We start from the raw sequence: 23,463 nt of genomic DNA, 5'->3' as shown, positions 1-23,463 counted from the left end.
AGCTCATTTGCAGAGCTTCTGTACTTTTTATGCATGTGAAGCATATCTTAATTTCATCCTTATTTTGCTAGAGCTCTAATTCTTATTCCCTATTCATACGATTTTGTTTTCTGTTTCTTGAAGAACTCAGTCAAGATGTTGCTTCCAAAGGCCTCGGTTTGGTGTATGAGCTTGGGAGTGAGCAAGACCAGCAGGAGCTGGTTACTACTCTTGTGGAAACTCTTATGACTGGGAGAAGGTACTTGTTTGCACCTCGTTGTGTGTGGAATCCGTGTCAGAGAAGAGGAGAGTGTGGTTTAAGAGACAAAGCTTTGAAAATAAGGGACTTAAATATAAAGAGTGTGGTATTCCAGTAAGTTTTACTTAGAGTAAGACCTATTGAAATTAAGTAACTTGATTAAGTTAGGTCCATTAATTTCAAAAGGATTACACTGAGTAAAACATGGTTGAATACCAGCCACAGATAGGGTGCTAGCTGGTGTCTTTGAAAGGAAGACCTGAAGCCCCTTTGCCTACATTTGCTGTATTTGCTAAAGGGGGGGGGGGCACCATTTGTGAATCACGAGTGTGAAATATTTCACTTAAATCCCCAGGTATGTTTGGGACATGCTGGTTATCCACCACATGCTTAATAGAGACTGCAATTTGGATTGAATGTGGGCTTCCTTGGTGTAAAACCTTTTTGCACGGTGGCCCAATCCTAAAGGTGAAAATTCTGGTCTGGGTGTAGAGGTCAGGACTGAATGACCTTGTAGCTCCCTCTATCCTGGCAGTGGCGTGATTATGAGCTCATTTATAACATTTGTACAAGTTGGTGTATTCAATGTGCATGCTGCAGATCCAAGTCTTATCAGAATAACTAAAATACTGCTAATCAGGTGGGGCAGAATAATAACAACAACAACAACAACAATAATAATAATAATTTGTATCCTGCCCTCCCCAGCCGAGGCTGGGCTCAGAGCAGCTAACATAAAAACAACACAATATGCATAAAAACAGACATCAATTAATTAAAATACATCTTAAAATTAATTCAGACAAGTTAAAATCTAGGCAGGTGGCAATTATCAGGTTGGAATTGAGAGTGGTTGATACTTGCCAGGGCCAACTGTTTCCACTCATCATACAAGGACCTGTGAGCAGGTTGGGGGGCGGGTTGTCAGACAAACAGACTTTTAAGCATTTTTGAAACTGTTGTGTGCACACAATCTGTTACATGAGAGAGGGGACTCACAGATGCGGGGTGCATTAGTTTTTTACCCTCATCTTCCTTCCTAATTTTGTCAGGTGGGTGCACTCCTTCACTCTACCTGACAGATGAAAGTGGAGTGGAGTCCTTGAAAGTGAATGTGATCTATTGTCCATTATACATGCCTGCTTTCATGATAGGTTCTTTTGTGTGTTTTTTCCAAAACATTTTTATTGGTTTTCACAATATTATAAACAAACAAACACATAAGACAAACAAACATAAATCATAGCCTTATTGAAAATGACACTTACTAACTTTAAGTGACTTCACCGCTTCCCCTTGGTTGAATTTCATTGCATATCCTTTTAACGGTTTCCCAAGGCACAATTCTTATAAAATTTAACTTAAACATTAACATCCTTAAATCTTCACTTTATGAAATTAAACATATTAATTCATCACTTAACATAAATAAAATCCTAAGCCAATTAAGTATCTGCAAGGTGTTTTCAGTTAATTTAACTTAACATATTTAACTAAGTAATCATTAAATTTAATCCACTCTTCCTGATACTCCTCCTCCTTCTTCGGCTAGCTCCAAAAAATCCATCATCTTCATCTGCCATTCTTCTATCGTTGGTAATTCTTGGGTTTTCCACTTTTTAGCTAACAAAATATGAGCAGCAGTTGATAGGTTCTTTTGTATGCTCAGTGCTGGTACTATTTTGCTGGTACCAAGAGTCCTATGTAGTCCATAGCCCTGTTCAGGTTTTCTAAGCAGCTAACATAACGGGGGGTGTTCATGGCTGGGTACACAGTCCCTGCCCTTGCTATCGCACATCATCCTCCACAAGTAGGAAGAATAACTTCTGAAGCAGGGGGTTTTTAACCCTGCAAGCTTCCTGTGGAATTTGGAACCTTGGAAAACCAGGTTCTGAATCAGGCAGGGGATTTGCACGTGTTGAGTAGACCCGCACCCCACTGCCAAAGTGACCCCCCCCCACTTTATGGAGAGCGATGGGAATGGGAGCGGAAGAGCTGATGTGCTCACTCCTATTTGCTTCTTCATCGCGTGATGGATTTCAAACACTTGAATAGTTCTCTAATCTTTTAGGGTTTGTTTTTTGTTTTGTTTTTACTATAAAAGCATACTTTTTTTCCAGAGCCAGGCATGAAGTGACTGGGGAGACAGTGATGTTCCAGGGATCAGGCCTCGGCAAGACTCCAGATGGGTAAGCCCATTGACTAATTGCAATGTTTGGACTCTGAAAAAGGCTTCCTTGGGTGTGCCCCCCCCCCGCTTCTTTCTCTAGAGCATGGGTAGGCAAACGAAGGCCCAGGGGCCTTCTAAATCCAGCCCACGGATGGTCCGGGAATCAGCATGTTTTTACATGAGTAGAATGTGTCCTTTTATTTAACAAGCATCTCTGGGTTATTTGTGGGGCATAGGAATTCGTTCATCCCCCCCCCCAATATATAGTCCGGCCCCCCACAAGGTCTGAGGGGCAGTGGACCGGCCCCCTGCTGAAAAAGTTTGCTGACTCCTGCTCTAGAATGATGAATACACTAAATCTGAAGGTGTTGGTTTCCTCATTCAGTTTTATCGGGAAGTTTTCCCATTTAAGAGTTTTGAAAAAGTATTCTACTGTCCAATAGCTGCTATTTAAATCGACGCCCAGGGTGCGATTTCAACAACATAAAAGTCCCATTTCCTTGTAATTTTTCCAAGTGGAGGGTTTTTTTGGTTTGTTTTTTTTTTAAAAAAGCGGCATTAATTTTTCATTCCTGTTTTCCCAAGCCAGGGTCTTTCTACTTACCAGGAGCTTTGTTCGCTCGCTAGCGACCTCAACCAGCCGGACTTGGTGTACAAGTTCATGAATTTGGCCAATCACCATGCAATGTGGAACTCTCGGAAGGTAATTGCATTTAAGGCTACTAAAAGTGTGAACGGTGGAACGGGACGAAACCAAAGCCTGTAATAAGGTGCACATTCCGGGTCATGCTGTAGGAAGTTGTTCCCCATTTTTGAACTGTGAGCTGAAACCCAGCATTGCAGAATCTTAAAAAAATTAGAAGGGATGAGAACATAAGAAGACTTTCTGCTGGATGAGACTAGTGGCTCTTCTAGCCCAGAATCCGGTTCTCAGCAGCCAACCAGGTGCCTATGGGAAGCTCAAAAGCAGGACAAGGGCTCAGCAGCATTGCACCCATTTGTGATTTCCAGTAATTGGTATTCAGAGGCATACTGCTTCTGACAGTGGAGGTACAACATAGCCATTGTGGCTAGTGTTGTTGTTTAGTCGTTTAGTCGTGTCCGACTCTTCGTGACCCCATGGACCAGAGCACGCCAGGCACTCCTGTCTTCCGCTGCCTCCTGCAGTTTGGTCAGACTCATGTTTGTAGCTTCGAGAACACTGTTCAACCATCTCGTCCTCTGTCGTCCCCTTCTCCTTGTGCCCTCCATCTTTCCCAACATCAGGGTCTTTTCCAGGGAGTCTTCTCTTCTCATGAGGTGGCCAAAATATTTGAGCCTCAGCTTCAGGATCTGTCCTTCCAGTGAACAGTCAGGGCTGATTTCCTTCAGAATGGATAGGTTTGATCTTCTTGCAGTCCATGGGACTCTCAAGAGTCTCCTCCAGCACCATAATTCAAAAGCATCAATTCTTCGGCGATCAGCCTTCTTTATGGTCCAGCTCTCACTTCCATACATCACTACTGGGAAAAGCATGGCTTTAACTATACGGACCTACCATACAGCCTACCTCCAGGTTAATCAAGCATTTTGTTCAGAATATAGGGATCATTGGTTCTTGCAACCACCGATAAAAAACTTTGCCGCTGCTAATGTTCTAGCATTTGTCCGGTCTTCCAATAGGAACCTGACATAGTGAGCCTCTGATTTTCCTGGGAAAGGTACCAGCAAGGGTAATATCAGTTCAGCCCTGGCTTGCTCATATTTTGCACAGTGCAACAAAATATGTTTTATGGAATCAAGCACATGTGCAAAGTCAGTCGTGGTAGGGAACTCCTCTCAACCTGCCATCCAACACTGCAGAAGGAAAGACGTTTAGTCTGGCTTTGGTGAAAAGCCTTCGATAGTTTGGCACGTCAGGTTTTTAATGTAAGATGTTAACTTTATATAAATATTTTCAGTAATTCATCACATTAAAGAAAATTAAAAATGAAACATAAAGTAAATACTATTTAATACTGGCCTCGGCCCAGTATACCTGAAGGAGCATCTCCACCCCCATTGTTCAGCCTGGACACTGAGGTCCAGCTCTGAGGGCCTTCTGGCGGTTCCCTCACTGCGAGAAGTGAGGCTACAGGGAACCAGGCAGAGGGCCTTCTCGGTGGTGGCGCCCGCCCTGTGGAATGCCCTCCCTTCAGATGTCAGGGAAATGAACAACTATCTGACTTTTAGAAGACATCAGAAGGCAGCCCTGTTTAGGGAAGTTTTCAATGTTTGATGTTTTATTGTGTTTTTAATATTCTGTTGGGAGCTGCCCAGAGTGGCTGGGGCAACGTAACCAGATGGGCGGGGAGCAACATAAAAATTACAATTGGTCATAGCATTAGTATTATTAAGATGGAGGTTTTTAAGTTATTGGCTTTAACTGTACTTCTTTTGTTTTCTCAGGGAGCTGCTTTCGGTTTTAATGTGATCGCAACCAAAGCTGGGGAACAGCTCGCCCCTTTTCTCCCCCAGCTTCTTCCTCGTCTCTATCGCTACCAGTTTGACCCCAATCTAGGGATCCGGCAGGCTATGACCAGCATTTGGAATGCGCTTGTGACAGACAAATCTGCAGTAAGTAACGGAAAGCCGTTCTCTATCCCCGTATTTTTGTGATGGTTCTGGCAGCTCATAACATGTAAAAGAGTTTTAGATAGCTGGATATTCTTTTAAACGGGCAAGACGCTAGGAAAATAGTCCGTGACGAGGTCAGATAAGGCACACTTTGCTAGATGTGTGCGTACACAGGCATGCTGTGCATAGTACAGGAAAAAGCATTTCTGGATACATGGAAGCCGTTAATGTTTACAGTTCATTTTCATTTGATCAGGTGGACAAATATATGAAAGAAATCCTTGATGATTTAATAAGCAACTTGACCAGTAACATGTGGCGGATCCGAGAGTCCAGGTATGTCTTTCTGAAACCATTTGTTCCCACGTAAATAAAAAGTTTCGTGCTTTTGGAAGGTTCGGGGCTCGACATGTAGATTTCCAGCATTGGGTGATTTATTTATTTTTTAATCTCTGAGCAACAGGCAGGAGGAATAAAGGAATTTGCTGTTAAATTTGCATCACTCATAAGACCACATATGCACCTGCTATCCTAAAGCCTCTTTTTGTAGAGGGAAGGGAGTTTTAAAATAGGAATGAATTATATTTGAAGAGATTTGGGGGGGCTAGATGAGATTTCCCCCCCAGTGAAATTAAGAGGTCTTTTCCTCATAGGCATTACTGTTTGGAAAACGATCCTTCTAAGTTTTCTTTCTTTCTTAATATTATTGGTTTTGAGAAACTTGGTGTTAATAAAGTATAATGACTAAGCTCTTGCCATAGCTGTCTAGCATTGAATGATTTGCTAAGAGGAAGACCCTTGGACGACATTATTCATAAACTTCCAGAAATATGGGAAACTCTCTTTAGAGTGCAAGATGACATAAAGGTACTAAAGTTTTTTACGTGTCTAGTATAAATTGTTCCGTTTCTACAGGACATAGAAACAGGCTTTCACAAACAGTTTGCTCCTGAGGACTTGGACATTTCCTTTTTCCAACTGGAATCACTGGGAGAATTCCAGCTGGTTCTTGGTGTCAGTCAAACTCAGATCCGCTGTTAGAATTTGCTTTCCCCTGAATATAGTGTGATGTTGCATACAAGGCCTGTCCCTTCACTCCACAGCCAGCGCAAATTTTGGGTGATTTTCAAGGCCTATAAAACAAAAACCACGAGGAATCTTAATAAAAGCAACACTTTCAGGGATATTTACCGCACATACTATTTCTAGTTATCTGAGGATGCAGTTTTGAGGGTACAATGTATCAGAGCTTACGTCTTAACTTTTGAAGCATCTTCGTATAATTATAGGGTTTGTCTCCAATTACATTTATTAATTTTTTTAGGTAGAACCAGGGTCAAGCTACCCTGGACAGATTAAGTGAGAAGATCAGAAGGCCTTCTCGGTAGTGGCACCCACACTGTAGAAGGCCCTCTCATTAGATGTTAAGGAGTAATTATACAACATTTAGGAAACAGCTAAAGGCAGCCCTGTATAGGGAAGCCTTTTAAGGTTTAATGTTTTGCTATGTTTTTAATTATACTGGAAGCCTCCCAGAGTGGCTGGGGCAACCCAGTCAGATGATTGGGGTACAAATAATACATTATTATTATTATTATTATTTTGATCTCTGTATTTTTAATTTTGTACATTAATAAGGGTAGTATCATCAAACGTAATCAGTTGTGGTAATATAGCAGGGAGGGGGCTTAAACCTTTCCATCCTGTTTTAAATACCCTTCACCCCAGGTTGCCATTGGAACCAGTGGCCTGCAATTTTTCCACTGTGAAGCTTAACAGCTTGCAGCATCCCCTTTCTGCCCCGCTCCTCCCCTCTCCACCACAATTAGTCTTGCAAAGGGTATAAAGGGCATTCTGCTGGAGGCAATGCAAACTTCTTTCAAGCCTAGTTGTATGGTGGTTACAGCTGGGACAGCAATGATCTTGGCATGTACAGTGACACTTGCCTCTTCAGGCCAAAAAACACTTCTGCTCACTGTAATTAGGCTGGGGTGGGGAGCCTATTGGCTTGAATATACAATTTGCCCCCTATCAGCTTAATGGTTGCTGGAGGGCAGAATGTGATTTTCCTGGAAAGGGAAGAGTTAAGACTTCCTCCCTAGGTTCTTGGGAGACCAGGATTCCCCTCTAGCATTTAGGCTTGCAAAACAGCCAGATTTCTTTTTCAAGCCTAATTGCTGGAGTGAGCCGGAGAAGATTGTGGGTGGGTGGGGGGTTGCGTGGGGGGCCACACCCACTTTCCCTTGCTGCTGATACGTGATTCCCATAGAGTTGACCAAGAGGAAATGTGACACTCGGGCAAAAAAAAAAAAAAAAGGATCTTCCCTCCTGCCCTACTGAATCTAAGTTTTGTACTCATACCATAGATGGTTAGTGAGCTTGATCCTGTAGTGTGCCTGTGTCTTACCTGTCTGTGCTGTGTGCAGCAGGGTTGTTACTGTATTTTTCGCTCTATAAGACACACTTTTCCCCTCCTAAAAAGTAAGGGGAAATGTGTGTGTGTCTTATGGAGAGAATGCAGGCTGCGCAGCTTTCGCTGAAGCCAGGAGAGGCGCTGCACAGCTTTCTAAAACGCACCTAGTTTTAGAGGAGAACAAGAAAAAAAAATTCTCTCCCTCTCTGCTCAGCGCCTCTCCAGCAAAGCGGGAGGAGAAACGGAGCCCCTTCCATTTTTCCTCCCACTTCGCTGAAGGGGCGCTGCGCAGAGAGGGAGAGAATATTTTTTTTTCTTGTTCTCCTCTAAAACTAGGTGCGTCTTATAGAGCGAAAAATACGGTAACACCTGAACTCTACATGCAAGCCCTTACATTTGCCCTATGGGTCATCTCCCATACTGATTCAGGTAATACGGTTCCCAAAATGAGCAACGCAGGTTAGGACAAAAACATCAGGATGAAATCCCTCTGTGGTTCATAGTGACTTAAATTACATTGAACAGCTTAAAATCAAAAACTTCCCCCCCTACCCCCCCTTTTTTTCTTTTGCAGGAATCTGTACGGAAGGCAGCAGAGTTAGCCCTGAAAACATTAAGTAAGGTAAATTTTCATTGAATCTGCATGGACCAAAGCCATTCCACTGACCTGCAGAATTTCCCCTCCCATCACAACCTGACCCCATGTATTCTTGGTTGAGGCTTCTTATATTCATCACAGCAACACACATGTTCATTCCAGGAGGAGAGCTTGCGGAGGGTCACACTGGATTGTCTTCTTTTTCTTTTCAGGTGTGTGTGAAGATGTGCGACCCGTCCAAAGGAGCTGCAGGCCAGAGAACAATAGCTGTCCTGTTGCCATGCCTGCTTGATAAAGGAATGATGAATACTGTGACTGAAGTGCGGACTCTCAGGTGCGTTCTCACATTTTCACATTTTCCCCAATTGAATACCTTGAGTATATCCAGCCAAAGAATCTTTCTTCTGGCCTCCATATGTTCTTAACTGAGATGACCTAGACAACCCCATCTATTGATATACTTACTTAGGGGAAGACATTTCTGCACTGTTGTTCTGTCTGTCTCAGGAGACAATGGAAGAGTATGCCTTCGGGGGTATGCCTTTCTTCCATCCTTATTCTCCGTACCTTTTGCTATAGCATTAACACCTTGGTGAAGATCAGTAAAAGTGCCGGGGCCATGCTCAAGCCACACGCACCCAAGCTCATCCCAGCTTTGTTGGAGTCTCTGAGTGTGCTGGAACCCCAGGTCCTCAATTACTTGAGTCTGCGTGCTACGGAGCAGGAAAAGGTCAGTGCAAGCAAATACACATATATAAGTAAATGGACATCAGCGGTTATGTGTTAAAAGCTTTTGCGGCTATGGAGGAATGAGATGGTGGATTTAATGGAATTAAACATTGTAATGCACTTTATTTTTAAAATGCCACTTGAATTTGAAAGGATATTGAACCTGTGCCTCTCCCAGATGTTGCAAAACTACAATTCCTATCATCTCTCACCATTGGGCATGCTCGCTGGGTCTGATGGGAGTTGGGAGTTCAACATCTGGAGGACCACAGGTTCCCTACCTCAAGTTAAAATATAAATCTCAGGTTAACGAAACAAGCAGTCAAATACTTCTAAATCCTCCTGCTGCTCATGGGACTTTTGTTCCTCTGACTCTCCAGACGCTTTTAATATTACCGTTCTTGCTTCTTGCTTGGTAACCATATACACCTTCTGTTTTCTCTTGCTGCTTTACTAATTTCAGATTCTGCTTATACACGTTTTTTGTTTTTCTCTGTGTCCTTCAGGCGGCAATGGATAGCGCAAGACTCAGTGCTGCTAAGTCCTCCCCCATGATGGAGACTATCAACATGGTAGGTAACTTGTGTTCACTTAAGAATCTTACAGTTGCAAGGGACCCTGGGGTCATCTCTTCCAACCCCCAGGCAATGCAGAAATCTCGATCCGATCATATATGACAGATGGCCCTCTAACCTCTGGTTTCAAACTTCCCAAGGAAGGAGAGCCCACCACCACTTGTGGGAGTCTGTTCTACTGTTGGAACAACTCTTACTGCCAGAAAAATCGTCCTGATATTTAGTCGGAGTTACCTTTCCTGTAACAAATCCATCAGTTCAGGCCCTAGCCTCTGGAGCAGGAGAAAATAAGGTTGCTCCATCCTCTATGTGGCGGCCCTTTAGAAGTTGGAAGAGGGCTACCATATCTCCTCTGTACCAGGCTAAACATACCCAGTTCTCTCAGCTATTCCTTATAAAACTTGGTTTCCAGGCCCTTGATCATCTGAGTCTCCCTCCTTAGCACACAGCTCTCCCTTTGCTCTCCGGCAGGTGATCGGTTATCACCCAGGTTGCCCATCACAGGTCTAGCATAGCACAACTAGATTGTCCCTAAGCCTTCTGGTGATGCGCTAGCAAACAGCTTATGAACAGCATTTTTTTATAATAGCACCAGCATTCTTTACTAATGGCACCAGTCTTGTCAATCTTTTGATTTTCACCTTTTGATTTTTACTTTCTATAGTGCTTACAGTATTTGGATGTTTCTGTTCTGGGTGAATTGGTTCCCAGGCTGTGCGAACTGACTAGAAGTGGACTAGGCGTCGGCACCAAGGTATAATTATTTCTCTAGGAGGCTGTTTTGTAAGGAGGACAGAGATGGGAAAGCACAGACTAAGTGGCTAGGAAAATATGTATTGGGTCTGCCATATAGCTCTGTGATCGTTTGATTTTAAGATATGATGAGGAGCTGAGCCCTCAGGTGGGGCGGCAACTGTCAATGTGAGGCAGGCTTAGTGGTAATGAAAAGGCACACACACGTGTGTGTGTGTGTGTGTGTGAGAGAGAGAGAGAGAGAGAGAGAGAGAGAGAATGGGTGCAATCCAGCTCCTCCATTGTGCATAGATTCCCCAATGTTTCAGGTACCTAGGGTGAATATAGAAACTGCAAGTACCAATAGAATGAATGTCAGGGACTGGACTGAGGAAGAATGGTGGGAGCCACCCCTCCTTTTTCTGAACCTTTCCAAGGGCAGGAGGACAGTATTGATTTAGGACAGTGGTTTGCAGAGGGGAATAGCCCCGGGGGGGGGGGCTGGGAAATACTGGGTGAGGAACAGCTAGAAGAGGAAACACCAAGAGAGAGACAGCTGGCAGATTCAGTCTCCTTGGACAGTATTCCTGAGCCCCCTTCACCTAAGACTAGAAGGGCTTGGAAAGTGATAGATCAGAAAGCGCAACGGCAACAAGCTCAGATTACCCAATGTAGGAGTGATGTAGATTAATGGGGACAACCTTTACTGGGAGCAACACCATTTTTTTTGAGAGATAGGCATTCCGTTGTCTCTCACTGTGATTATTAAAGAACTTACCTGGTAAGAACGCTCCTTTCATTTGATCTGCTTAATTACTGCCGCTGGTGGAGGGATCTGATTCTCTGAAGCCTGACAATGAATGACTGTGAGACCGATCCTAGGCATATTTATTTCAAAATATGTTCTGATGAATTCAGTGGGGCTTATTTCAAAGCAATTCATTTATTTATTTAACAACATTTTACTTACCACTTAACTGCAAAGAATATAATATGTATGTTAAAATTGTCGATGAAAATAGACTTCAAACCAAGTTTTTTTTTTAAAAAAAAAGCAAAATGAATGAAACCCAAGAGTTAAAAGTATGCATTCTAAGCTGAAGGTAAATATTAAAATGCATATCAGGTTTACATGTCTGGTAAATGTGCATAGGCTTGCAAAACCTGTATCTCGCGCAGCAGAGTAAGCTCATAACTGGATTTCGCTTTTCCATATTTTCAGGGCGGTTGTGCTAGTGTAATTGTATCACTGACCACTCAGTGCCCTCAAGACCTGACGCCGTATTCAGGTGGGTGCCCCCCCCTACCTTACACTTTGGTTGTTTTCTGTATTCCTTGTCTCTAGCGAGAAGCACGTTTCCTAATTATAATACACACCTAATTATCTGTGCTTGAATAATCTGCTTTAACAAAGATGGCGTTTAGGTTGGGATAATGGGCAACTCTCAGATTGCTCAGCTAAGGGCTTGGCATCATCGTCATCATCATTTTAAATAATAATATCTCACACCTCAGCCCAGACATAAGATGAAGGTAGCATATAGCCGATGCGCCCCTATCCTTTCCCAATTATGCCTCAAATTATTCACTTTGCTTGGAACAGGGCATTCTGCTGCTACTTGAAAGGTATGGTAGCTTGACTGTCACATTGGTATCAGGTGTCTGACTGTTTCACTGAGTTCCTGGGATATGTGAATGTTGAGTGCTGTAGTCTCTAATCTGTCCTCCGTCAGCAGTGTTAATAACAAGAGAGGCTTTCCCTAAATCTTGTGCATGTGCCAAGGGAGATGGCAGTGAGCAGCTGAGATTCCTGAGGCTCTGCTGCAGCCTCAATTGTTTTGCATTGTGAGAAATTGGATTAAAGCAGGGGTCGGCAACCTAAGGCCCATGCGCCACAAGCGGCCCACGGGGGTTGTTTAACCGGCCCATGAGCCGCCCCCGAACCGAGCCGCCCGCTCGGTGAGTCCCTGCGTGCTGTGCTAAACCAGCATGGCGTGGGGACTCACTTCCGTGGTGCTGAAAATTGTGTCTGTGCATGCGCAGACACCAAAAGGCACATCTGCACAGACGCAGATGCCGAAAAGCGCATCTGTGCAGACACAAGACGCCAAAAATTGCAGGCATGCGCTTGATCCAGCCCACAGAGGGATCTCCGCAGGAGTGAACCGGTCCAGGCAAGGTAAACCTTGCCAACACCTGGATAAAAGAGCCCTTTTGCCTGCGCTGCAGTTTATGTAGGACTGACTCAGTGAATGGAGAGTCATCCTGGTCTTTCAGTCCTTCCCTGTATTAAAAACATCACTGCAAACAAATAAAAATTATTAAAAAATAAATCACTGCAAACAAATGGTGTAAAAGTGTGTTTGGGGAAAGGGATGCTTCTATAATATAGAGGTAGCCAGCTCTTGTTTCTGCTTTGTGTGTTTTTATATTGAAGCATTTTAAATAAAAAGCAGTAAGCACTCTGGATTAGCCAGGGAATCTTTTGGGCTGCGTAAACCAGATCTTTACCTGGCCCCCACCCCATGGGCCGACTTTGGCAGCTGGGTGGCACAACCTAGCTGTCAATCACAGGGTGCCATTATGACATCACACGATTGGCAGGTGTCAGTCTCACCAACCGGTCAGTCCCTTAAGCGGAACTGATGGGAAGCACCAAGCAGTAAACTGGAAAAGTGCTTCTTTTGCCTGCCTATGAGCTGATGCAGTGGGGAGAGGGAGGGAAGGAAGAATTGAATGGAAGCTACTTCAGCTGACAAGCAGTTGGAGCGCACCTTGCTCCAAGCAAAGGAATGATCAGGAGCTCAATTTATTCCCCTGATTGTTTCTGTGAAGCCACAGCTGTACTTGGCAGACATATGATGCCACATATGCATTAGGAGTGGGGCAGATGAACATGGTTTGCAGGGAAACGTGAGCCAAATTGGGACTTTTGGTGGGTTTAGCCTACAAAGCATAGGCTTAATTTAGGTTCTGGAACTCAGTTTGCCCCTTAATTCAAAACCGGTTGTCAAAGCTACCATTTTGGCTCATTGTCTTTTTCACGCAGGCAAGCTCATGAGCGCTTTGCTCAGCGGCCTAACTGATCGAAACACCGTGGTGCAAAAAACTTTTGCCTTTGCCATGGGACATCTAGTCCGGGTGAGTGGAGCTTTGGTGCCTCCTCAGTTTTATATTTTATTACTTCTGGGTTTTTTGCGTTCAGATGTCCCAAAATGATTTGAGCCTTTCTAATTTTGTTTCATTTAAAAAGACCTCACGGGACAGCAGCACTGACAAATTGCTGCAGAAGCTGAACAGTTGGTACATGGAGAAAGAAGGTATGTTTGTGTGTGCATGTGCATGTGCATTTTAAACCTTGTCATTTAATGAGATGATAAATACCATGAGACAGGAAAAAATATGACTGTTCTATAGCACAAAGGTAATGCTGGTATTCCTTCTGACCCATGCTCCCAAATCATCTTAAAATGAAACACGGAAGGGTCAAGATGTACCTTTCTCTGATAAATTCACCAACTAGTTGATGCTGGTGCCTGTCTCTTCATTGCTTCCATGATAAATGTTTTTTTAAAAAAATTAAATAGAAGTGCCATGCATCTATATTAATTTGTGCCCCTACCAAAGAGCAGACAACTCCTCTGTGAATTGAAAGCCAGGTGGCCACACCTATAACTTTGTTCTTTACTTCAGAACAAGTCTATAAAATGGCCTGTGCGTTAACCATCCATGCCATTGGGCGCTACAGCCCAGATGTACTGAAGAATCAAGCCAGACATGTCTTGCCCCTGGCGTTCCTGGGCATGCACGAAGTCCCCGAGGAAGAAAAAGGCGAGAAGGAAGAGGGCAACCTGTGGACTGAAGTCTGGCAGGAAAATGTGCCTGGTAAGTTGGTCTAATGAGTTGTAATTGAATATGTTTAACCCCCTTGAGCTGCTATTAATGAAATAGAAAGGGTGGGATACAAATCCAAAAGTACATACAGTGGTACCTCGGGTTACAGACACTTCAGGTTACAAACTCTGCTAATCCAGAAATAGTACCCCGGGTTAAGAACTTTGCTTCAGGATGAGAACAAAAATTGTGCAGTGGTGGCGCAGTGGCAGCAGCGGGAGGCCCCATTAGCTAAAGTGGTATCTCAGGTTAAGAACAGACCACCAGAATGAATTAAGTTCTTAACCCGAGGTACCCACTGTACATTGATTTTAATAGTGAATGAACACAGTCCTCAGTTTTGGCCTCGGAGAATTCCCAAGTCACAAGATTTTCTCTCGGTAAAGATTAGAGTAGTTCTCATGAAGCTGTATTCTAAAGCTAACCTGGTTCTGCTGCTCTTTACTCACCCTGTGAATCTTGTGTGTGTTTTGAAACTTAGGTACTTACGGTGGCATAAGGCTTTATATGGAGGAATTGATAGCAATCACCCAGAAAGCTTTGCAGTCCCAGTCTTGGAAGATGAAAGCTCAAGGAGCAGCCAGCATGGCGTCCATTGCAAAGCAAACTGGCTCCCTGGTCCCTCCGCACTTGGGCCTGGTGCTCTCTGCTCTGTTGCAAGGCCTGTCTGGGAGAACGTGGGCAGGAAAGGTAAGAAACACAGTTACTGTGCAATGCATTTTAAGGGAGAAGGTGATTAGCCCCATACTTAAGTAGATGGGGATAAAAGACATCACAAGCATTTGTATCTTCTTCTTCCTTTTGCATGGATGCCTTCTATTTCGATATTGCTGTCAAGCAAAGAAAAATTCTGATCTATAACGTGAAACTGGATGGGGCCTGAATATTGTTAGACCTCAATCTTGCTTTGGCAAATCTTTTCTCTCTATCCCTTGCTCTCTCCTCCCCGCTTTTTGCTGCTGCTGTTCACAGCCAGGTGTTGGTGTATGAAATGTACAAATCTGGTTGGCTACAAAGGATACCGTATTTTTCGCTCTATAGCACGCACCAGACCATAAGACGCACCTAGTTTTTGGAAGAGGAAAACAAGAAAAAAAATATTTCTGAATCTCAAAAGCCAGAACAACAAGAGGGATCGCTGCGCAGCGATCCCTCTTACTGTTCTGGCTTTTGGGATAGCTGTGCAGCCTGCATTTGCTCCATAAGACGCACACACATTTCCCCTTACTTTTTAGGAGGGAAAAAGTGTGTCTTATAGAGCAAAAAAATACGGTAATTATTGAGTGATGTGAGGAGGAGGCATTTTAAAAGTGCTTCGTAGCTAGGGCGTGAATGAATTAGTATTTTTGTGGGCTGTATCACTTTTGCATGTGTCCCTTTGTCTTGTTTCCATATTAATCTTTAATTTTTTAATTTAAAAAAAACCCCACATGAAAAGTTGCATTTCAATACGTATTTCTGAGCTTATTTTATCTCAAGATAGGTATTTCTAAAGATGAGTTTTTCAGCTGAGGCATGTTTGAACATTCAAAGCAAGAAGCGTTAAAGTTGGCGGATAGCTAAGTTCCGATATGCATGTTAGTTTAGGAGGTGCTGATTAGGCCAGTCAGTTGGTATTGGAATTTCTTAAAGATGGGCTTGCTCAGGCTTTGCTACTCATAACGTTGTTCTGCAAACAATGGTCCCTGGACCCTGGACTGGCCCATAGAACCATATTTCATGGCTTACAAGGAACCGTTGGTAAGCAAAATAATATTGAGGCTCAAGACAGCCAATATCCTTTTCTTTTATATTTTTAATGATATGGCTTGGTGGCCCAGTGTTAAAATGTGTTGGAAACTATGTTACTATTGTATGTATCATGGTATTTGAAAGTCTCTGCAATTTCTGCCCTATCCAGAGTAGTTAAAAACTCCTCTAAGTAACCACTTTCCCTGTGCACTTCAGAAATCCCATGCTAAAAATTCTTCCCATTTCTTGTTTTGTGATAACCCTTTTAGGAGGAGTTACTGAAAGCTACTGCCAGTGTTGTCTGTTCATGCAGGTAAAAAAGTCCATCTTCTACTGGTTCTGAGCTTTATAAAAGTTGGCATTATTTAATAAGGTGGGCAAACAGCGACCAAATCTGTTTGTTGTTGGTATTTTCAGCACAGAGTTGCAGAAGTCTTTACCCAACCAGCCCAGCGTTGACGACATCCTACAGGCCTTGCTGAAGGAGTGCCGGAAAGAGAACCTCAGGTACAAGATTGTGGCTCTCCGGTGCACAGCTGATGTGCTCAAGGCCACGCAGGAGAATCGGTTCAAGGAGCTGACAGACATCATCTTTCCAATAATAAAGAAGGTGAACTTTCAGTCCATGTTGCTCTTGAATAGCCCACTAAGAATGAATAATACCACCCTTTGCCCATTGTATCAAACTCGCAGACCATTCACATACATTCTCAGCATTCCTTACAACAGCTCTCTAAGGTAGGCCAGTGACGTCATCCTCGCAGATAGGGGATGAAGCTGAGAATTAGCTGGCTTGTCACCCATTGGCTGAGTCACCCGTTGAGTTTGTGGCAGGACCAGGATTTTAACTGATGGCTTCCTATTTTGCTGCTCAGTCTCTTCACAACAATATGCTTTCTGCCGCTAGCACTGGCCGAGGGGGAAACCAGCAAACCTTAACCTTCTGCAGATTCTTTTCTTAAGTATGTTGTCCTTCTGTGAGAGAATTAAATGGAGCAGCACTCATTTTAATACATGGGCTGGGATGTCCAAACAACACCATAGAGTTGGAAGAGGTCTTGGAGGTCCTTGTCTTCAACATCTTGCTCCGTGCAGGTTCCTGGAGGCACCTGAAGCATCGCTGAGAAGTGGATGCCCAGCCTCTTCTTAAACACTTCCAGCAAAGGAATGACCAGCAGTTCTCAAAGCAGCCTGTTATATAGTGTGGACCCAGATCATGCCCTTGGGAAGCCTTTCTTAATGCTATGCAAAAACTAACCTGCCTTTTTCTGGTCTCTCTTTCCTCTTCCAATTTCTTCCCTCTGGTACCACTGCAGAACTGCCCTGAGAACATGGGGGCCAGTTCGCCACAGAACGATGATGAAGATGAGAATGAAAACGAGAAGGAGCTCCAGATGGAATCTCTTCTCTGTGCCTTTGAGAGTTTGGGCAAAGCGTGGCCCAGAAACCCAGAAACGCAACGTAGGTTTTTCCCTTACAAATATTTATACTAATTTTGTGCAAACTGCTTTTGAAAATCATCATCATCGTCATCATCATCTCTATAACCATGTGGTCTACAAATCTTGTAAAATAAATATAAATAATTGAAAGGTTTAATCCCAAAAACTCAAGCGGCATTTCATCTTTTAAAAAAACCACCCTCTCCAAAAAGTCAGAGAATGAGAAGAAACTTGAGGACACTCTTTCAGTGTATTTATTGTTCTATTTGTTCAAATTGTTATTTTTTAAAAACCCCAGCTGCTTTGATATTTAGTGATTTCACTGTAGCGTTATTTGTTGTATCGTTCCTTATTAGTTTTATTACCCCATTGAAAGGTGGGATAAATATATATATATTTAAAGAAATGGATAGACAGGAAAATGATTGCCAGGCTATTTGATCAAGAGTGTTTTGCTAATTTTTTGGCCCTGAGTACTGCGGTGGGGACAGTAAATAAATACAATGCAAAAAAAAAACCACGCAAAATACATTTGCATTCATTGTAATAATAAAAGGTGTGGATATTGTTTGTGTTTAACGACATTCAGCAGGAGATAGTTGGAATCAGACATTTGTGTTTAATGCACAGAAGTCTGCCCCCACTCTAGATGATTGCCCTCTACACCCTTTTAACCCAGGGAGGTTCAGGCAAACATCTGTACAGGGGTAATGTTGTAGTCCTGTCTAAATGTAATGAATGGGATAGTGATAAAGCAGAGTGCGTCTGCAAGTTTGCAAAATATAGGAGGCAGCTTTGAAGGGGAGCGTGGAGAACTTCCGGTGAGAATTAAGATCCGGCCTTGGCTGCTGTGTCCTAGTCTCTCTCCTCCTCCTCCCCCCTCTCCGCCAACATAGATTAATTGGCAGGTTGCTAGGATTGAACCCTACTTAGAAATGATGGCCTCTGACTTAGGAGGTCCTTGCTGCAGGTCCCACGGGGAGCAGTATAAATGGGAGGAGGGGGGCTGTGTTTTCTGCCATTTCAGCAGTCCATTGTTTTAGTTGTCTAATGGCTTTGAGCACCTGCATTTTTTAAAACCCCTGGTGATAATGTGTCTAGAGAACAGGGGGAGAATGTAGTTGTCTTCCTTACCTTTCTCTGTCTTGATTCTCTTGAAAACCTTTTCTTCCCCCAGGCTGCTATCAACAAGAGGTGTGCAAACTAATGTGCGACCGGCTGAAACTCAGTACGTGGAAAGTGCAACTCGGAGTGCTCCAAGCTATGAAAGCTTATTTTCAAGGGTAATTTCCCTCCAGGTGCTGAACCTGCCTTTTCCTCCTGTGACATTTTGTGCCTTCACGTGCAGTTGCATCAAATCTCGCAAGCGCGCCGTGTGCCTCCCTTTTGTGGGGGCTTATCTGCTGATGTGAACAGAGACAGCAAAGCAGCGACTTGCTTAAGTTGTGTTTTGCAAACACCCGGTAGGCCCTGCCGTCTGTACTGTCTCCACATTTGGGGAGGAGAAGGCTGCCTTCTACATCACGTCAGAGAAAAGTAGAGAAATGGGGGGGGGGAGAGCTCTGTTTGGCCTAGATAAGTAGGATAAAGGTAAAGGGACCCCTGACCATTAGGTCCAGTCATGGCCAACTCTGGGTTTGTGGCGCTCATCTTGCTTTATTGGCCGAGGGAGCCGGCGTACAGCTTCCGGGTCATGTAGCCAGCATGGCTAAGCAGCTTCTGGCAAACCAGAGCAGCACATTGAAATGCCGTTTACCTTCCCACCGGAGCGGTACCTATTTACCTACTTGCACTTTGATGTGCTTTCGAACTGCTAGGTTGGCAGGAGCAGGGACCGAGCAACGGGAGCTCACCCCATCGCGGGGATTCGAACTGCCGACCTTCTGACTGGCAAGTCTTAGGCTCTGTGGTTTAACCCACAGCGCCACCCACGTCCCAGATAAGTAGGATGCACCTTTGTAAATGATAAAAACCTTTCAGTGGGGCAGTGCGAATGATCAGCTTCAAAAGTGGTGGACGTTAAGCACCACTGTAATTTGGTCATCTGCAAATGGTCTTCTCTCTGGGATCAGCTAATGTAGTACATTTCTCCTCTGCATTCCATGACTTTATTCCAGTGCAATGCCAAGTAACCATCAGTAAAAGGGCTTCCATTTGTGCAACAGAACCACTCCCCCTCTCCTTCCCCCATGTGGAAGCCCTGTTGTCCCCGGATCAACTTTGGGGGAGGGTTGGTGGGAAACACCCAGGAAGAAAAGAGGAGAAAGTCCCTTGCATCAACAGGTATTCTTTTGCTGAAGAGACTGCTTTGGCTAAAAGCCTATATGTGTCGTGGGCTTAAGCCCATAACCAACCCTCTCTAGCTAGGACTAATTTTTGCAGGCTGTTCCGTTTGCAGACTTACCACTAGCCAAGACTCAGAGAGTTAAAAGGTTTCCTGCCTCTTCCAGAGACGCTTCCCATGTTTCCTACAGTTATCTCTGATAGCCCTAAACTGGGTAGCTACTGTTCCGATATTGTCAGCAAGCTCTTTTTGACATAAGGCAACGGTGCTGTTCTTCCTTTGGGCAGGTTACTGTTGCTTGAAGCAGAACACTCAGATCCTGAGGCTTTGAGAAGAATACTGTTTGAAACCTGTTCCTCTATCACCCATTCTCTAGGTAAGTATCTTGTCAGCGGTACCCAGGAAACCCATTTTAAAGCTTTAAATGACTAGCTTTCACTAGCAGAAGAGAGGGGAGCCTTTTGCGCTTTGGGAATTTCTTGTATCCATCTGTATTGAACGTCTCTTAGAGACTGATGGAGGGGCTGTAGGAACTAAAGGATTGATGCATGACTAAAAGAGATTCCCCACTTCAGACTTTTGTAGAGGGTGGTGGGACAGAGGTGGGGGTGGACCTTACTTTTTTCATCTTTGTTCTCCTCAACAGAATCCTACTCGTGTGTGGGATTATAACATCAGAAGATACTAGAATTCTGCCCTGTAGCCTTTTAGATATGGGAACAGGGAAGAAACTCATTTTTGAATGCTCCATATTTTGCGGGGAGGGCAGTTGTGAACTTGTGGTGGGTAAGACAGATGTATTCCCATTAACTATATGCATCTGGGTCATTGCATAAATAAATGCTGGGTTCTCGTTTAACTTCTGACAAAAGTTCTTCCCTGGCAAACATTTTGTCGTTTCTTTGAACAATAACAATACAGTGCTACCTCAGGTTACAAACACTTTGGGTTACAAACTCTGCTAAGCCAGAAGTACCGTATTTTTCGCTCTATTGGACGCACCGGACCACAGGACGCACCTAGTTTTTAGAGGGGGAAATCAAGAAAAAAAACATTATCCCCCCCCAGCCCCAAAGAGCAACGGACAGGCTGCATGCAGCCTGTCCACTTCTCCCAGAGCTTCTCGGGGCTGCGGGGGAACCCCAGGTTCCCCCCCCCCAGCCCCAAAGAGCAAAGAAGCCAAGACAGCGTACGGGATCCATAGCCGCGCAACCTCTCCAGCCAGGAGCTAAACCTCTCCAGTGCAGCTAAAGAAGACAAGGCAGCAAGCGCGATCCATCCCGCTCACTGCCTTGGCTTCTTTAGCCTTGCGCAGCATCTTTAGTCTTGCGCAACAGGATGGATCGTGCCCGCTGTCCACCGGGGCTGGACTAGATGACTCCTGGGGTTCCCTTCCAACCCTGCAATTCTATGACCTCGGAAGGTGTTTGGGGTCTCCACCACTGGAGGCTTTTAAGCAGCGGTTGGGGGACCATCTGCCTGGCGTTCTTTAGCTGTGATTCCTACATTGTGAGGGGGCTGGGCTAGATGACCCTCAGGTGGCCCTCCCAACTCTATACAGTCCTACAGTTCTGCAGCAGGAGATCCACAGCCACTTCACACAATGCCCACTCCCAATTTTCATCTGAGAGACATGTGTCTCTCAGTACCCCCCTACCTGCCACACTTCCCCCACCCCACTTAAGCTGAGGGAATTCCTGCCCAGAGAAACTCCCAGCAATGAAGGAGGAGGAATCCGCTGCAGCCGTGAGCAGCAGAGGATCCATGGTCCCCTTCCTTCTCTCCTCCGTAGTTGCTTTGAAGCAGGAAAGTGGGAGAGGAGCTGCTTACACGAGTGTAAGCTGCTCCCCTCCCGCATTGCCGCTTTAAAGCAATCACGGAGGAGGGAATCTGCTGAAGCCTCCAGCAGCGGAGGATCCATCACAAGTGTAAGCTGCCCCCCTCCCACTTTCCTGCTTCAAAGCAACCACGGAGGAGGGAAAGAGGGGACCCATGGATCCTCTTCGCTGCTCGAGGCTGCAGCAGATTCCCTCCTCCCGGGCTCCCTTTGAAGCAGCAAAGTGGGAGAGGAGCTGCTTACACCTCGTAAGAAAAGCCCGCAGGAGCCGCGCAGCCTTTAAAGAGGGTGCCGCTCTTGGGGGCTTTTCCCCCAGGAGGGAGAAGGGACTGCTGCAGCCAGTCAGTCCCTTCTCCCTCCTAGAGAAAAGCCTGCAAGAGCGCACGAAGCTTGTGTGCGGCTCTTGAGGGCTTTTCCCACCTGCCTCCCCCTGCATTCGCTCCATAGGACGCACACACATTTTCCCTTGCTTTTTAGGAGGGAAAAAGTGCGTCCTATGGTGCGAAAAATACGGTAGTACCTCGGGTTGAGAACTTTGCCCCAGGATGAGAACGGAAATCGTGCACCGGCGGCACGGCTGCAGCGGGAGGCTCCCATTAGTGAAAGCACGTCTCAGGTTAAGAACGGTTTCAGGAACGAATTAAGTTTGTAACCTGAGGTACCACTGTAAATCTGTACCAAAATTGGGGTTAGAAGAAATTAAGAAGTGCATGTTGCCCTGCAAGATGCTTAAAAGATGTATGTCGCCCATATGAATCTCTGGCATGAAGTTACATTTCCCTCAGGTTATATTCACTCTTGACTAATGTTTGTTCCCTCAGAGAATAGAAGCTACACCTCCATAAGAACTGAAGCCTTGTCAGTGATAGAAGTACTGTTCACAAAACTTGAAGGCAAGTTTTTTTCATGATTTTGGAAATGTTGATCAAGCAAGTTGTCTCTTAACTCCAGAAGGCTAAAGAATGCTGCAGTTCAGTGCTAGTCTAGACTGATTTTAAAGCAATAATTGGTATACATTTATTGGGGTGAGTACTCTGCTCTTTTTGCTTTGCAGGGTAATTTTGGCCAGGCTGCTTCCCATTTTGTATTATGGAAGCTCGGTTTCTGTGCATGAACTGCATAAGAGTCACACCAGTTGTTTGTTTGACATAAACTTTCCTGCTTGTATTTGCTTTATTGTGTATTTACTCATTTTTGTTAGGAGCCGGCCAGTGGCTAGGGCAACCATATGGGCATATAAATTGTTGTTGTTATTGATAATAATAGTAATAGCCAGTGTGGTGTGGTGGTTAAGAGCGATAGACTCATAATCTGGTGAACCGGGTTCGCTTCCCCGCTCCTCCACATGCAGCTGCTGGGTGACCTTGGGCTAGTCACACTTCTCTGAAGTCTCTCATCTCAGCCCCACTCACCTCACAGAGTGTTTGTTTTGGGGGAGGAAGGGAAAGGAGAATGTTAGCTGCTTTGAGACTCCCTAGGGTAGTGATAAAACGGGGTATCAAATCCAAACTCTAATAATAATAATAATAATAATAATAATATAATTAAAAAAAACTTTTTGATGTTTGAAAACCACATTTCGTAACAAACAAACAAACCAAGGAGTATCGTTATGGGGATAATGGGAAACCTAACAGAAGGCTTTGGAAAGGAGCTCAAGACACCTAGGCTCCTGTAGTCATTTCTAGGCATTGTCTTGTATGGTTTGCAAAATGCCACTCGATATGTTGGCAAATGCCTTTGCAGATAAAGGGTAGAATTGTTATTTTGGGGCTTGTATTCCTACAGTCCCTGTTTCCTGCTATGGAGCACTTTACATTGCCCATGTTTATGTTTCTGCTTCTCAAAACTAAGCTGAACATCTTATTGGCTTCGTGTGTTTGGTAACATCCAAACCAAACCTCTGGTGTGTGTTCCATATGTTGGGGCTGCCTTTGAAAGTTCCTGGTGCAGCAGCTGGACCCAGGAGTAAGCAGTGAGATGGACTCCAGAACTTGATGGACTGCATTTCCCATCAGCTGAACTTCCCTTTGGCTATTCTGGCTGGGGCAGATGACAGTTGGAAGTCCACCATCGTTGGCTCCCGCTGGGTAAGCCAGCCACTGCATTAAGTTTAGGAACACCTTTCAAAGGCAGCCCCACAAATAATGCACATGATTCGAGGGACCATATAACCCCAGTCCTGAAGAAAGTTACACTGGTTACCAGTTAGTTTCTGATCTTTC

The 23,463-nt window shown here is 44.5% G+C and overlaps 1 protein-coding gene across 5 annotated transcripts in view; it reads left to right on the top strand.

The window, feature by feature from the left end:
- Positions 1 to 23,463, top strand: part of ECPAS (Ecm29 proteasome adaptor and scaffold) — a 65,885-nt gene that overhangs the window by 39,074 nt on the left and 3,348 nt on the right. For 4 of the 5 annotated variants that reach the window (XM_082204519.1, XM_082204520.1, XM_082204517.1 and 1 more), the window contains 22 exons: positions 124 to 238; positions 2,359 to 2,427; positions 2,994 to 3,111; positions 4,836 to 5,003; positions 5,260 to 5,339; positions 5,765 to 5,870; positions 7,991 to 8,038; positions 8,227 to 8,348; positions 8,594 to 8,744; positions 9,250 to 9,315; positions 9,983 to 10,072; positions 11,273 to 11,339; positions 13,100 to 13,191; positions 13,304 to 13,370; positions 13,744 to 13,935; positions 14,426 to 14,634; positions 15,945 to 15,988; positions 16,093 to 16,285; positions 16,992 to 17,136; positions 18,295 to 18,400; positions 19,689 to 19,777; positions 22,060 to 22,131. In XM_082204519.1, the coding sequence (XP_082060645.1) occupies positions 124 to 238; positions 2,359 to 2,427; positions 2,994 to 3,111; positions 4,836 to 5,003; positions 5,260 to 5,339; positions 5,765 to 5,870; positions 7,991 to 8,038; positions 8,227 to 8,348; positions 8,594 to 8,744; positions 9,250 to 9,315; positions 9,983 to 10,072; positions 11,273 to 11,339; positions 13,100 to 13,191; positions 13,304 to 13,370; positions 13,744 to 13,935; positions 14,426 to 14,634; positions 15,945 to 15,988; positions 16,093 to 16,285; positions 16,992 to 17,136; positions 18,295 to 18,400; positions 19,689 to 19,777; positions 22,060 to 22,131 (2,409 nt within the window). Of the gene's footprint in view, positions 1 to 123; positions 239 to 2,358; positions 2,428 to 2,993; positions 3,112 to 4,835; positions 5,004 to 5,259; positions 5,340 to 5,764; positions 5,871 to 7,990; positions 8,039 to 8,226; positions 8,349 to 8,593; positions 8,745 to 9,249; positions 9,316 to 9,982; positions 10,073 to 11,272; positions 11,340 to 13,099; positions 13,192 to 13,303; positions 13,371 to 13,743; positions 13,936 to 14,425; positions 14,635 to 15,944; positions 15,989 to 16,092; positions 16,303 to 16,991; positions 17,137 to 18,294; positions 18,401 to 19,688; positions 19,778 to 22,059; positions 22,132 to 23,463 lie in introns of all 5 variants that reach the window. The other variant, XM_082204518.1, reaches the window with a different exon arrangement.

Source organism: Podarcis vaucheri (genome assembly GCF_965113315.1).
Source record: "Podarcis vaucheri genome assembly, chromosome: 17".
Classification (NCBI taxonomy): domain Eukaryota; kingdom Metazoa; phylum Chordata; class Lepidosauria; order Squamata; family Lacertidae; genus Podarcis; species Podarcis vaucheri.
This window is presented reverse-complemented; position numbering and strand designations above follow the sequence as displayed.